This window comes from Rattus rattus, chromosome 8 (assembly GCF_011064425.1).
Source record: "Rattus rattus isolate New Zealand chromosome 8, Rrattus_CSIRO_v1, whole genome shotgun sequence".
Lineage (NCBI taxonomy): Eukaryota > Metazoa > Chordata > Mammalia > Rodentia > Muridae > Rattus > Rattus rattus.
Window position 1 is genome coordinate 4,460,545 of NC_046161.1, and position 13,288 is coordinate 4,473,832.

Consider the following 13,288-nt stretch of genomic DNA (forward strand, 5'->3'; position numbering starts at 1 on the left):
CACACACAGACACACACACATACACACACTTACTATTCTACTCCTTGACTGAGCAGTTCTTGGGTGCAGTTCGTAGGTGACAATGCTGTGTACTTGTTTCTCTGCAGGACTGGGACCGTGTTGGATATGGCATATTATTGCTACCTTCTACCGGTCTTTCAGACAGCGGCAGCCTACTGGCTCAGTTGCCACTGCCTAGTACGGATAATACTAAAGCTGCTCCCATCAGGAGTTGATTTCTTCTCCAGTGCTTGAACTTAGGCTCAGCCAGTTACTTGCTTTGGCCTGTCATTGGTAATCAGATGTTTAACAATGCTATACTGATACTGTATGGTAAAGAAAGTCTTCAGGAGCATGAGATGTTACACAGAGGAGGACTGAAGTGAATTAGGGCACAGTCAGCAGTCGCTGGGGATAGGGGGTGTAGTGGTTTGAATAAGTTTGGCCCTATAAATTCATGTATTTAAATGCTTGGCTCTTGGAGAGTGGCACTATTAGGAAGTGTGGCCTTGTTAGAGGAAATATGGGCTTTGAGGTCTCCTAGTGCTGAAGCTCCGCTCAGTATGGAACCAGACCCTCTTCCTGGCTGCCTGAAGAAGGAAGTCTCTTCTTGGCTACCTTAGGATCAAGATGTAGAACTCTCAGCTCCTCCATCAACAAGTCTGCCTGCATAATGCCATGCTTCCTACCATGTTGATAATGTACTGAACCTCTGAAACTGTAAGCCAGTTCCAATTAAATGCTGTCCTTTGTAAGAGTTGCCTTGCTTCGGTCATGGTGTCTCTTCCCATCAATGAAACCCTACCTAAGTGAGGTCAACACTGACCTGTGAGTGGACCTGACCTAGGTAGAGATGTTACACTAGGTAGAGGCACTCTTGAGAACTTCCATTTTGTGTGATCATAATTTAAAAGTACAATTAAAAATAACGCATACTGGATTTTACTTTTAAATATACTTACAACTTTATATTAGATCACGTATGTCCTATTATAAGGTCTTTCATGTTAATCTTTCATAATTAACTGTAATCGATGGTTGAGCTCTGTTGATCTTACAAGGATAGGTGCCTATGAGTTAGAAATGTGTATTTTACCTTAGCGATGCAGTTTAAATTTAAATACCCCAAGTCAGTACCTTAATCTGCAGCTTTGCTTCTTGAAGTCGGCCTTTCCAGGATGCTACAAATTTAAGGCTATCCACAGAGCAGCCTGTTGCCCTACAAAAGCAAGCAGAAAACGTCGTGATAAATAACTGTCTGTTGCACATACACAGGTGTAGCAATAGAATATGTGCTCAGTGGGCATAAAGCCCCATCTGCAATCTCTAGAACCAAACCTAATGCCATAAAAGAATGTTCTTAGGAAATAAACCAGCAATCCATATCTTTCCAATGACTTATTTTAAATACAAATATTTACAATGTGCAAATAGGAGCTACCAAATTCAGAATAATACCTAAGACTTTTAACATTAGTTGCTTAAACGTCAGTGTTCCTTTGCAATTATAAATCTCAAAGGAGGGCTTTTGACATACTATACATTACTAGTATTATTATTGTTACTACTACTACTACTACTACTACTACTACTACTACTACTACTGCTATTGTTGTTGTTATTATCATAGCCTTCAGATTTTAGCACATAAAGATATTCATTAAGTTTATACTGAATGAGCAAAAAATGTTCTGAGTAAAGATAACACCAGGCCCTAGAACTAAACTTCTGTTTCTTCCTCAGAATATTTTAGAAAACATTCTTATGTCTGCCTTGTTACACACAGTGCCTATATAGATGCAGTAATCTGACACTGGCACAAAAACCAGCTTGGACATAAATATCATCTCTGTTCAGCACAAGACTTATCCAGAGCAGCCTCCTAAGACATTGTGTAAAGTGTTTTAGTGTTGAGGTTGGTATTCTTCAGCCACCTGTGGTTATCGAACGCAGTGAGCTTGGCTAATGTGCCTAAGAAAGGAAATCCTTTAGTTTATATAGCTTATGTTTAAATAGAGCACTGGCTACTATTTTGGATATTGCAAATCGCTATTTAAAAAAATGACCAAACCCAGGAATTAATTTTTTTCAAAGTTTAATAAAACAATGATATCAAAAATAAAAACTGTCTGCTGTTACAGGCCAGCTGCTGGGGGAATAGTAAACCTATAGAGGATTCGCAAATAAATTTACTCTGGTCAATCAAGACAATGTGACTAGAGATGAAGAAACAAAACATGATGACCCCGAGGGGAAAGAGTATTCACTCTGACTACCTTGCCGTTTCCTGGCGAAGAGCATTGAGGAATGTGTCGGGATGGAAGAGCTCAGACAGGTCAAGCGTATCCGTGAGAAGAGCTTGCTTCTCAGCTTTCTCTACCCAACTCTGAGGAAGAAGGGAGGGAAACACATAGAATACACAGTTATGCATGAGCCATTTTAACCAGACTGCCTTACAGTCATTTTCCAATTGTTTTGAAAGTGTCTAAAAAAAAAAAATGAGCATTTCACTCTGCCTTGCGAAAGCTTGATGTAGCAATCTACCCAGCATAAGGAAGCTTCCTTGTAAAACCTTTTCATTGTACAAATCTATTCACAATAAAAATTAAAGTGAGATAGTTCAGGTTGTGTGTGGCAGTTGGGGTTGGTCCCTCTCCAGCAAATAGTGATGTTTGCTCATGTAAACTGGATGCACAATTGCAAATCCTGAGTCCTGAGGACCCTTTCCTCTCAGCAACACACTGGCCAATGGCCAAGAAGAAATGAGTCTCTCCAAAAGGTTGTAAAGTGGTCTCTTTACCCTTTCTACTTCACAGATCAGTTCTGCTGCTGTCATATGTCAACATACAGTATGTTTGATTAAAAACTCAAAAATTGTCACTTGGAACAAATGCATCACAGTCCTGTGCAACAGCAACTGCACGCTTACATTAACCAACTGTACGTGTACCACCACATGCAAGTTAGACCCTTGTGTCTTAAAGACACAAGGAGGTTAAAGGTCTTGCCTTAGGTTACACTGCAGCCGTTAAAGCCAAAAAATAAACTCAGGCATCCTGGTGATTTTTTTCTGCTAAGATTTCTGCCATTCCTAATGCTAAAAGGTGGCTTCCTCGTACTTTCTGAAGCAATCTATCACTTCAACTGGTGCACAGAGGTAGAACACAGGAATATCAGCTAGTAACTGCTCAAAGAAGGCATTTCCTCAGTAATTCGTCTTACATGCTTTATAAACAGTCTAAGAAAATCATTCGTGCTACATTAACAGAAAGCAATGCGCTTAGTGTTCTATAACAGCCCATTTCATACCTCTGCAGCTCAGCCAGGATGAAAGAATTATTATTATTATTATTATTATTATTATTATTATTATTATTATTATAACTAGACTCCAGTCTCCGCATCTGCATACTAGTCTCGTGTACTGGACTAGTAAAAAGTCTTATGATACAGATGTGTCTAAAGCCCTGTAGTAGACATGTGTTGACTTTTTAATAAGACTTAAGATGAGGCTCTTATAAACAACTGTGAATCTCCCTCTCTGCTATCATGTTTTACAATAATGCTATATGCAATCTCATCTGCTTGCCTTTCGTGGTTAGCAGAAAACAGGAGGTATAGTTCAGTGGTAGAACATTTGACTGTATTATTAACTCAACAGTCAAGAAGTTATTCTTTTAATGAATCATTTAATAAAAATATTTACAATTATACTATATTAATACTATAAAATTAATTTTAAATTCTAATACCCTAAGGGTTGTTATCAGATGTGGGTTTATATATGCTCAAACTAATTAAAGAATAAATAATAGCTGATAATCAGATTTTTACTTCATTAAGTTTAGATTAAGATAATTAGTCAAGGAGGAAACATTTCTTTGGTAGAAATGTTGTTAGTCCATGGAAAAAATAAAGACTTGCTAGTCTACTTAGCATAAAGCTAGATTAATATATGGGTGCTGGTAGATAAGGCTTATGGAACAAAGCTTCTTCTAAAGGTTATAATAACTGATTAGCAAATCTTATAGTGATAGAAGAATTGCCTTTTTCCCACATTTAAATTATACTTACATCAATTTATGACCATGGAAATAAAGAATTAGGTGCCAGTATTTTTAAAGAAATGTATACAGACACCCTGGGGTCACAACAAAACTTCAGTCAACAGAATCACAAAAACTTCTTAGTCAAAGACTCTCCTTCATACATTCCACTGGCTATGGCCACTGCCAGATGGGTTTCCAAAAAGACCTGATACCTGCAGTCTTATCTACGATCATGAATCTTCACATCTCTAGTTACTTAAATAATGTGTAAGAAATATAGTTAACAGCTAACAGGTGAGTTAACAGCTAACAGGTTGGCCTGACAAATGGGCCAGGCAATTTCTTAAACATCACACATGCACATAATCTCAGAATAGCAGTCAGGACAACTCCTGGGTTAGGCCACAACAAATCCTGGAGACGGTCAAATATAATTTCTTACTATACCATATATGAAGCGACTTTCCAAAGTGATATGAAAAGATTTCAAAATACTACAATGTAGGAACATGGTCCAAGAACTGAGTCATGAATTGGGAATTCTGAGTACTTGTGAGAAAATTCCAAGAAAACAAAACAAGAGCCTTGTGACCTCAGTTTCTTCAAAAACACAAGATTGTTCTTAGAATGGGATTTTGTGCCCCTCCCAGGTGTAGTGGGTAAGAGTGAGTTTACTTCAGATTATTCAACATAACTGCATATTGATTTGTTTATATGTCTCCATGGAAAAACATGTTTTTCCACCGTAGCTTGCCCTTGTGATCGTACACTTTGCCCATGTGACTCTTCATAACCCTCGGAGTAAACTGATCTCTGAATAAAGTTGACTATCGCATAATCACTTTATTCTGCTCATTTTAAGGTTTTCCCAGGTCTAATCATCAACTAGAGCAGTAAATACTGCCCTAACGATGCCTAAACGATGGTTTATGAATTCAAATTATACTCATTCTATTAAAAGCATTTACTCTATGACAGATGCTTATAAGATAGGGGAGTTGGGATACCAAATAACTGACACAAAGATAAAAAGCAGAAAATGACATGTACTGTCTTACCAAAATTCTATTTTTATGAATTGTCTATATAGAATTGGACTGTTTCCCCATGAATATGAATAGTTCAGGTGTAATACAACCAAATATCATTTTTATATAGGTTAGACACACCCTACTTTGTCAAATTCTGCAGAAATTCTCTGCACCTTTTTGACATATTAAAATGAGACTTCAACGCAACAGAAGTCAGATTACACGATCATTAACAAAATTAAAGGCACATGGCCAAGGCCCACAGGGACTTTCTAGCCACCGAATTTGGTTTGGCAATCCTGGTCAGTACCCAGCTGCTCCTCTCAGCCTCTGCTACACTCTGCTTGTCAGGGACAGCCACCTCAGCACACGCTTGCTCCCTCCCTTTGGGATTCTCCAGATCCCAGCCAGCCCCCCATCACCAACTCTCCAGACATGACATGTGCCTAGGGACCTAGTGCTACACACAGAAGAATGAAATTGCTCTGCTCCAAATGGAACAAGGACCTCAACAGAAAACCAGAATCCCTAAATCTGATAGATAGGAAAGCACAGGAAAGGATTTTCTGAACAGGACCACAAAGAATAGTCATTGAGACCAAAAATAAGTGAAACATTGTGAAGCAAAATGTTCCATAAAGCAAGTGGCACCATCTGAGACTATGGCTAGGTCTTTGCTCAAACTGTATTCAGTCTAAAGCATTTGTAAAATGACACATTTTCATAAGAAGTTATAAGCTTCCACTGTCAGTGATTCCTACAGATAAACCCTGATCCTGCCTGCCTACTCAGGTCTATGTTCCTTTATTCAACCAGGGGCTGTATTGTTTTCTTACCACCACAAGCTACTCTGGATATGAAACACAGAAGACAACCACAAAATTAACTGAAATCGTAGACAGTAAAGATCACTTCAGGGATGAGTGAAACTTTGTATATTTACAAGTGAAGAAAATACTAGGCTAGTTAAAAAAAACATTAAAACCAAAACAAAACACAAAGCAAAACAAAACAAAAACCCAAGTAGTAGTAGTAGTGAGAAGTGTTTGTTGGTTGGAAAGAAAGCATGATTAAGTTCAAAAGGTTTTATCTTGAGTCAGCGATTCTACTACAGTTTTAAAGACAGTCATACAGAGGCAAAGTATTCAGTTTGATGGCTAGTATTCAACACTCTATGGCTGAAAAGTCATGCTATGGATAAGCAATCATGCTCAAATTTACAGTTTATGTAAAATTATTTTCAAAAATTAATTTCAGTATCCACAAAAATATCACAACAGCAGAGGACAATTAAGGTTATTTGAACACTTTTTGAAGCAAAAAAGCTCTGTCCTTATAAGAAGTAAGTAAAGCCAGTAACACTAACTACACAGTCTGAGTGGCTATCCCAGTCGGCAACTAGCACATACAGACCTGTGAGCATTCCTACACGTTTAAAGACCACTGTAGACTCCTCCTTCTCTCCTTCTCTCCTTTCTCCCTTCTTTCCTCTCTCTCCCTCCCCTCTTCCCATTCCCAAACCACTTATCCACAGATCATGTCCAGCAACCTGCAGAGCAGATGGAGAGAGTCAGTCAGTGTCTCTGTATGGTTCTCTCTATCAATCAAATGTCATTTTCATTCCAGCATGTTTTCTTGAATAATTCCACAATAAAGGATTGGTTACAACACACACACACACACACACACACACACACACACACACACACACACACACACACACACACACACACACACACAAATTCAGATGGTTCCCAATCCTGAAGAGAAATCCCCTTTGTAGGAAGATGCTCAGCATCCCACACAGCTGGATGGGAATGGGCCACATGGGTACTGGGTGAGTCAACAGCCACAGGCCAACATCTCCTAGATTAGCATGAAAACTGGCCAGAATCATCTCAGACAAACCTATCTGTAGGTGAGAGGAAAGGACAGGCATTTTCAAGTACCTATGACTCATGGCCTGGGTTTCTCTGTGCAGTGGCTGTGACTGCTGTCAGGGACAATGTGCATGTGCTGTGGAAGTGACAAGAGTTAGATAAATGAGTCATTATGGAGATGACCAAAGCTGCATCAAGAATGCTATATTAAAATGCAGACTGAGTTATTGTACAGCAGACATTAATATAGCAGATGTCTGCTGCAAGGAGAGGCTGAAGCAGGAGGATTTGTGGCAAATGTGGGCCACCACAAGACTATGTAACAAAAACCAATAAAGACAGGCATTTGTGAAGCAGATTCAAGCTGCAGAGAAAGTAGCAAGAATGCAAAAGCATGCACAGGGTCCCGCATGTACCACTAACTTGTCCCACCCAAGCAATTAAACAGGACATTGTTGTTCACTGTTGTTCACCCCTTAACTTGGTTTATTTTTCTAGGGTACCTACCTGGTTGGCTGTGGGTAAAAGTCATCAATTGGAAATTAAGTATTTTCCCCACAGGAGGAACACTCCTTACAGCAATTAGATCTCAGTCCTGCCTTAGACTATCTGTGCAATCCAGATGGACAACTGTAGAGTTTTCTCCACATTAGCAATGGTTTTCAAAATAAAACAACAAAAACCATGGACAGCAGACATTTTGAAGAGTGTGATATGAACATTTGAAATGACACAAAGATGAAAATTACCATGATTCCCACTACTAAGGATATAGGCAAATCTATGTACCATAGTCAGAGCCACACACTTAGCTGCAGAACAGTCCTTTCTCACCTGAATTGCAAGTGTTCGTGCTACGAGACCGCGCAGGTACTGGAGGGGATCCTCGGGGCCTTCCCACTTGCTCTGCCATGTGAGAGGACACTGCAGTGTAAAAGAGAACAGTGAGCTTACATACAGACTGCCAGCATCAGTGTGGAGGGAAGGCCGTCTGAGTTAAAATGGGATCATTTCATGGAAAATGTCTTAAGGCATACTTGCTCTCTGTGAAACTGGCCAGCCATGTTTTCTTGGCATGAGATTTGGGTACAGTATGAAATCAAAGTAAAAATTTAAATTCATTTAAAAATTGTTAAAGATAAAAGATAAAAAGGGGTTTGGTCCCTACAGAATTTTTTAAAGCTAGATAGCACACAGATTTTGCCCATAAAGGTACTCCAGGTAGACTGTGCAAGAACAGGTTAACTGAATTGTGTATCCGAATCTTTCTACTAGACGGCCTACTGTGAGTTTGCACTAACACACACGTCTGGTCTTTACAAGTACTCAGCAAGTACATGTAAGTATACTACAACACTTGTGTGAGGGTTTTCTGAATTTTCAATATATTTAATAAATATACAACAAACTTTGTATGATTTTAAGTGTAGTAACAGCATATGATCCTCAGTCATGTAAGCGAGAGAATACTGCATGGTAGTTTGTATCAATCATCAATTGCATGTACAGAAAACTAGAGACGTGGAATATCCAAACGCAAGAGTAGAAAGGGAACTTAGAAGACATAAAATACTTTGGAGGAATCTAAGCATTCTGAGAACTAAGAGCTGGGAGAAGGATGAAAACAGGTCAGGTTTAAACATGTTTAAATTTCAGCCTGAAGATGTATATGAAGGCATGAGAAAAACCAACCAAGTCCAAAACAAGGAAAGACGAAATAAAACAAATCACAGTTGAAACACATGACACAGGACAGAAGTTATTAATGGTCAACATCAAACAGCTTACACTTTGAAAAGCAAATGACAAAGGTTTCAATAGCTTAACTAACGAACAAAAGACTAAAAGTCAGAGGTGATAAAGGAGACTACTGATATCACAAGAATGTGACTATATTCGAGAGTGTTAATATTCATGAGAATGTGCAAACAAACAAACTATCCATCCTATAAAGAAGTTTCCATTCTTGAGCCTCTTAAACCTGGAGCTTGTGAAATGTTTCAGTGGGTGTTAAACCTGAGGTCCTGAGTCCCATATACTGGAAGTAAAAAATATATCTACTTCTGAAGGTGACCTTTGACCTCCATCAACACACACACACACACACACACACACACACACACACACACACACACACAAATCTAATGAGACCTTTTGAAACTCATTGACAGAAAACATCAACAAACCAGAAATAACTAACCAGACTGAATGAGCAGCAGTAGCAATGATGGTGATGTTGATGGCGATGATTATGGTGATGACAGTGATGCTGATGTTGGTGGTGATGACAGTGATGCTGATGTTGGTGGTGATGACAGTGATGCTGATGTTGGTGGTGATAATAATCAAATACTTCCCAGTAAACAAAGGCCAACTGAACTGCTTAGCTATGTGAAACCCCTCTACTGTCCCCTCAGTCCCCACAATGTGACCTCCACTGCCCCTCAGTCTCCACAATGTGACCTTTACTGTCCCCTCAGTCCCCACAATGTGACCTCTACTGTCCCCTCAGTCCCCACAATGTAACCTCCACTGCCCCTCAGTCCCCATAATGTAACTCCATGGTCTCCTCTCCTCTCCTTACTCTACCTAGCACTGTTGTGCTCTATTCCTGGGTATAGATTCTAAAGACAGACAAGAGCTTGAAGGTTTCTAGACACAGTGTATAAGGAGATGTACAGGAACTCCACGGATCTGACCACTACACACTGTAAACCTGTGTTTAGTTATTCCACTGTACCTGCAGACCATGCACTGGGAAAGTGAGGCAAGTGAGGGAGACAGGGAGTGAGATTCCTTCGTGAATTCCCATGCTGCACCACTGTGGTGCACAACCCTTTGTCAGCTCTGCCCACTATCCTCCTGCTGTAGGATGACCCAGAGTCACTGGCCCTTGTGCATTGCATGTCCATGGAGCTACATTATGGGGACTGAGGGATAGTGATTGTAAAGGCACTTAGTGTCACCAACCAGCATGTTAGGATAATCTGAAAAACTGTTTCTATAAAGAACTCAATTAAAATGATTTTAAAAGAGCAATGTAATCTACTAATTTCTAATAAAACGATACACTCATGACTATTTAGCATGAATGATGAAGAAATTTGTTGGTTTCATGTTGACTTAATTATATCTTTAAAGTTGATTTAGAATCTGTTCTAATATGTAACAGGGAATAGTAGTAATAATGATTTATTCATTAATGTGTCTTCTTATAAAATAAAAGCAACAAAGCTTTAGGTGTCACCAGTAACTGTCAAATAAACTTGTAAGTCCTAATCCTGGGCAGGACAGTTCCTGCTCAAATTATCCCAGGTACTGGTGAAAAGATCAAGTGCTATTCTCAAGTATACTAAGTAATATCACAGAGCACAGAAATTGCAACATTTAAATGTAATAAAATTAACTTTTATTTTGAAATACATGGGATAGTATATATTTTAATTTTTTTAAAACTTAACATTTTTGTCTTGGTCAAAACTGGCCTATTCTCACTTGAATTTCAAACACCACAGAGCTATGTCCAATCACACAATTTAATTGTGCTTTGTAAAACATAGTTTTGAAAGGTTTTTTATCAAGTCCATTCTCAAGTAAATAATGAAACATAAGTGTAGTGATATATGCCCGCCCCAAGACTATAGTTGAGTGTTTGTGTGTTTGTGTGTCTCTGACAGGGGCTGGGTGTCTGTCTGTTGTTCTCTACACTGCACACGGAGCTCATCACCCAGCTGAAATGGCTGCTGGTGTGCTGCAGTGGTGCTCTGGTCTCCATCTGCTCTTAGTACAGGAGTTACAGATGTGTGCTGCTGCCTCTGGCTTTTCATATGGACTTGGGTTCTCATGCTGAACTTAGGTTCTCATGTTTCTATGCTAACCACTTTACCAGAAGAGCTATCAAAGTCTAATACAGGATATTCAATTATACATGATATCTGCATCCCATATTGTAATGAAGAATTTAGCCATCTGGTTCATTTGCTATGACTATTGCTATGTCAAATGAACAAACACTGAACATTCATTAACAGCTGAGGGAAAAATGCAATGATGTTATCAAGAATTAAAATTTGTGAGCCATTTATAAAACATAAGTCCTAATCAAGAAAAAGGTTTCATATAATTAAACCCTTAGAAGCTTCATCTTCAAAAGTTATCTAAAAGAAGAATGTGAGATTGTCATCATAGAAAACGATTTAGAGTTACTCATTCATTTTTTCAGTTGATTATGCCATGTGTCTCCAAAATGGTTAGTAGAGGCAAAGGAAGCAGTCCATGTGTGCATGTGTGAGTGTGCTGCAGCCTGAGTAGGATGTGTGTGCATACACATACACGCATGTGCAAATATAAGCATTCAGAACTTTCCTGAAGCTCCAAGAATCTGAAAGAGGACATCAGAGGAGTAGCTGCAGGGAGAGAGGTGATGTGCAAACACCCTGTGACAGGAATCACGTGACCGCTAGGCAGTCTGAACTTGGGATTGGGAAGCCAGAGAAGTCTAACATGGTACTCAGCAAAAACATCTGGAAAGGAATGTATATGTCCCTCAAAACACTTTGAATAAAAGAAAAGCAAATGTCCCAGCTCCCTGCATATGTATATTGTCTGCGTCACTTTACAAAAGCAATACCAGAATAAATTCTGAATGCTGTACAGTACGTTCCAAGCGTAGAACGTCCATAGCATAGGGTCCCAAGCACTTGATGGCTCTCATTGCTGCTTTGACAGAGAATCATAAAAACAGGGATCTTACAGTTAGTCCACTTAACTGGGGAGAAAAGAAAGAAGACAGAAATAGAAAGAATTGTTCTAAGTATCTAAGGTCTCCCTGTATCAACTGGCTAAACAAGTGACCACTCTGAGAATCAGTGTGGGCTCAGGAAACTGAGAGTGACTTAGATTTGTGGATTTGTCCTTTGGTGGGAAGAGAAGAACTGAATCTATGGGAAGCAAATGGTATTTCCAGATGGGTCTGCAGACCCACCTCTGAGAAGAATGAGAGAAACGATGCCTAAGAGGCTGAGCTAGCCAGAGCAGAGTGGCCAAGGCATAAACTTAAGGCCTTGGGCTTTCTGCTCTCTCAGAGACCCAGAGAAACTTGGGAGAAAGGTCACATGCTCCGTGTTTCTTGGGCCATGAGCTCTGTCAAGTGCTCTCAAGAGAAGCACCAGCCCTTAGGTATCTTCAGGCTCAGCTGGTCTGAAATGTTCCTGCCTTACTCCCTTGCCTTACTGCCAAGCCTGGCTACAGTAAACACTGCAGGGCTCAACAGGCATTTCAATGGCAAAGGCAGGGCAGGGCAGGGCTGAGCCTGCAAATACCCTCCGCTCTAACAAGACTGGGTCTCCAGGAGGAATGTACACCTCCTCTCTCATGCAGACGCAGTACACATCAGCGGGACATGTCTGTCCCTTGGCTTAAGTGACACTCGATCTTTGCTGGTTCTTTGCATCTCCTTCTGACTGGGCTGTGTCTGCTGCATTTAGTTTATTGGATGATCTTCCATTATTATCTTGTAAGCCTTCATCCCACACAGTTTGTATGTTTTCATACTTAGTTTTCTTCCTTTGAGAATTCCCTTTCCTTCAATTACTTATCAAGCCATTTACCTGTAATGCTAACTCCTAGCTCATTCTATAAGCGTCTTGCTCTTTTCTATCCTTATTAATGTTAGCGTTGATACCTACAGATTGTTTTTAACATGCTTGAATATATGACCTGGTTTTGAATTCTGACTATTTCTGTGCTTCTCTCTTCCAAGACTCAGAGCAGGCTGACTACTGACTAGATCCTCACATAAGACAGGAAGACAAATCAAACACAATAGAGGCAAATTGTACCACAGAAACAATATACATACACACACATATATACATACACATGCATATATATACACATAGATGTATACATATACATGTATATACATAAACACACTATATACACACACACACACTATATATATATATATGTATATGTAAGTCACGATGGTGCCCTCAAAACCTCATACAACTCACTAACTGGACCAAATAAAACCTGAAAGAATTCAAATAACACTAGACTAAGAATGTAAAGGTTTAATTTTAAAACTACTTGGTGACCTCAAAGAGGATTTTCAAAGGATTCAAAGGACAGAAGTCCACTTGATATCTGGATGGGAAAGCAAGGTATTTAGATGAGATGTTCAGAAAAGCAAACAAATAAACAAAAAGATTGAGATTCTGACGGATGAAAAGAATAGCAACCTCAAAAGTGAAAAGCTCAACAAAGAAAAAAAAAAAAACCTGGCAAGACTCAGAGTCAAGATCTAGCCAACTTCCAGGGAAGAATG

At 39.4% G+C, this 13,288-nt stretch overlaps 1 protein-coding gene across 3 annotated transcripts in view; it reads right to left on the reverse strand.

The window, feature by feature from the left end:
- Positions 1-13,288, reverse strand: part of Dync2h1 (dynein cytoplasmic 2 heavy chain 1) — a 198,172-nt gene that overhangs the window by 15,479 nt on the left and 169,405 nt on the right. For all 3 annotated transcript variants that reach the window (XM_032911134.1, XM_032911135.1, XM_032911133.1), the window contains 3 exons: positions 7,795-7,884; positions 2,277-2,386; positions 1,138-1,219 (listed from right to left, as the gene is read on the reverse strand). In XM_032911134.1, coding sequence (XP_032767025.1) covers positions 1,138-1,219; positions 2,277-2,386; positions 7,795-7,884 — 282 coding nt within the window. The remainder of the gene's footprint in view (positions 1-1,137; positions 1,220-2,276; positions 2,387-7,794; positions 7,885-13,288) is intronic.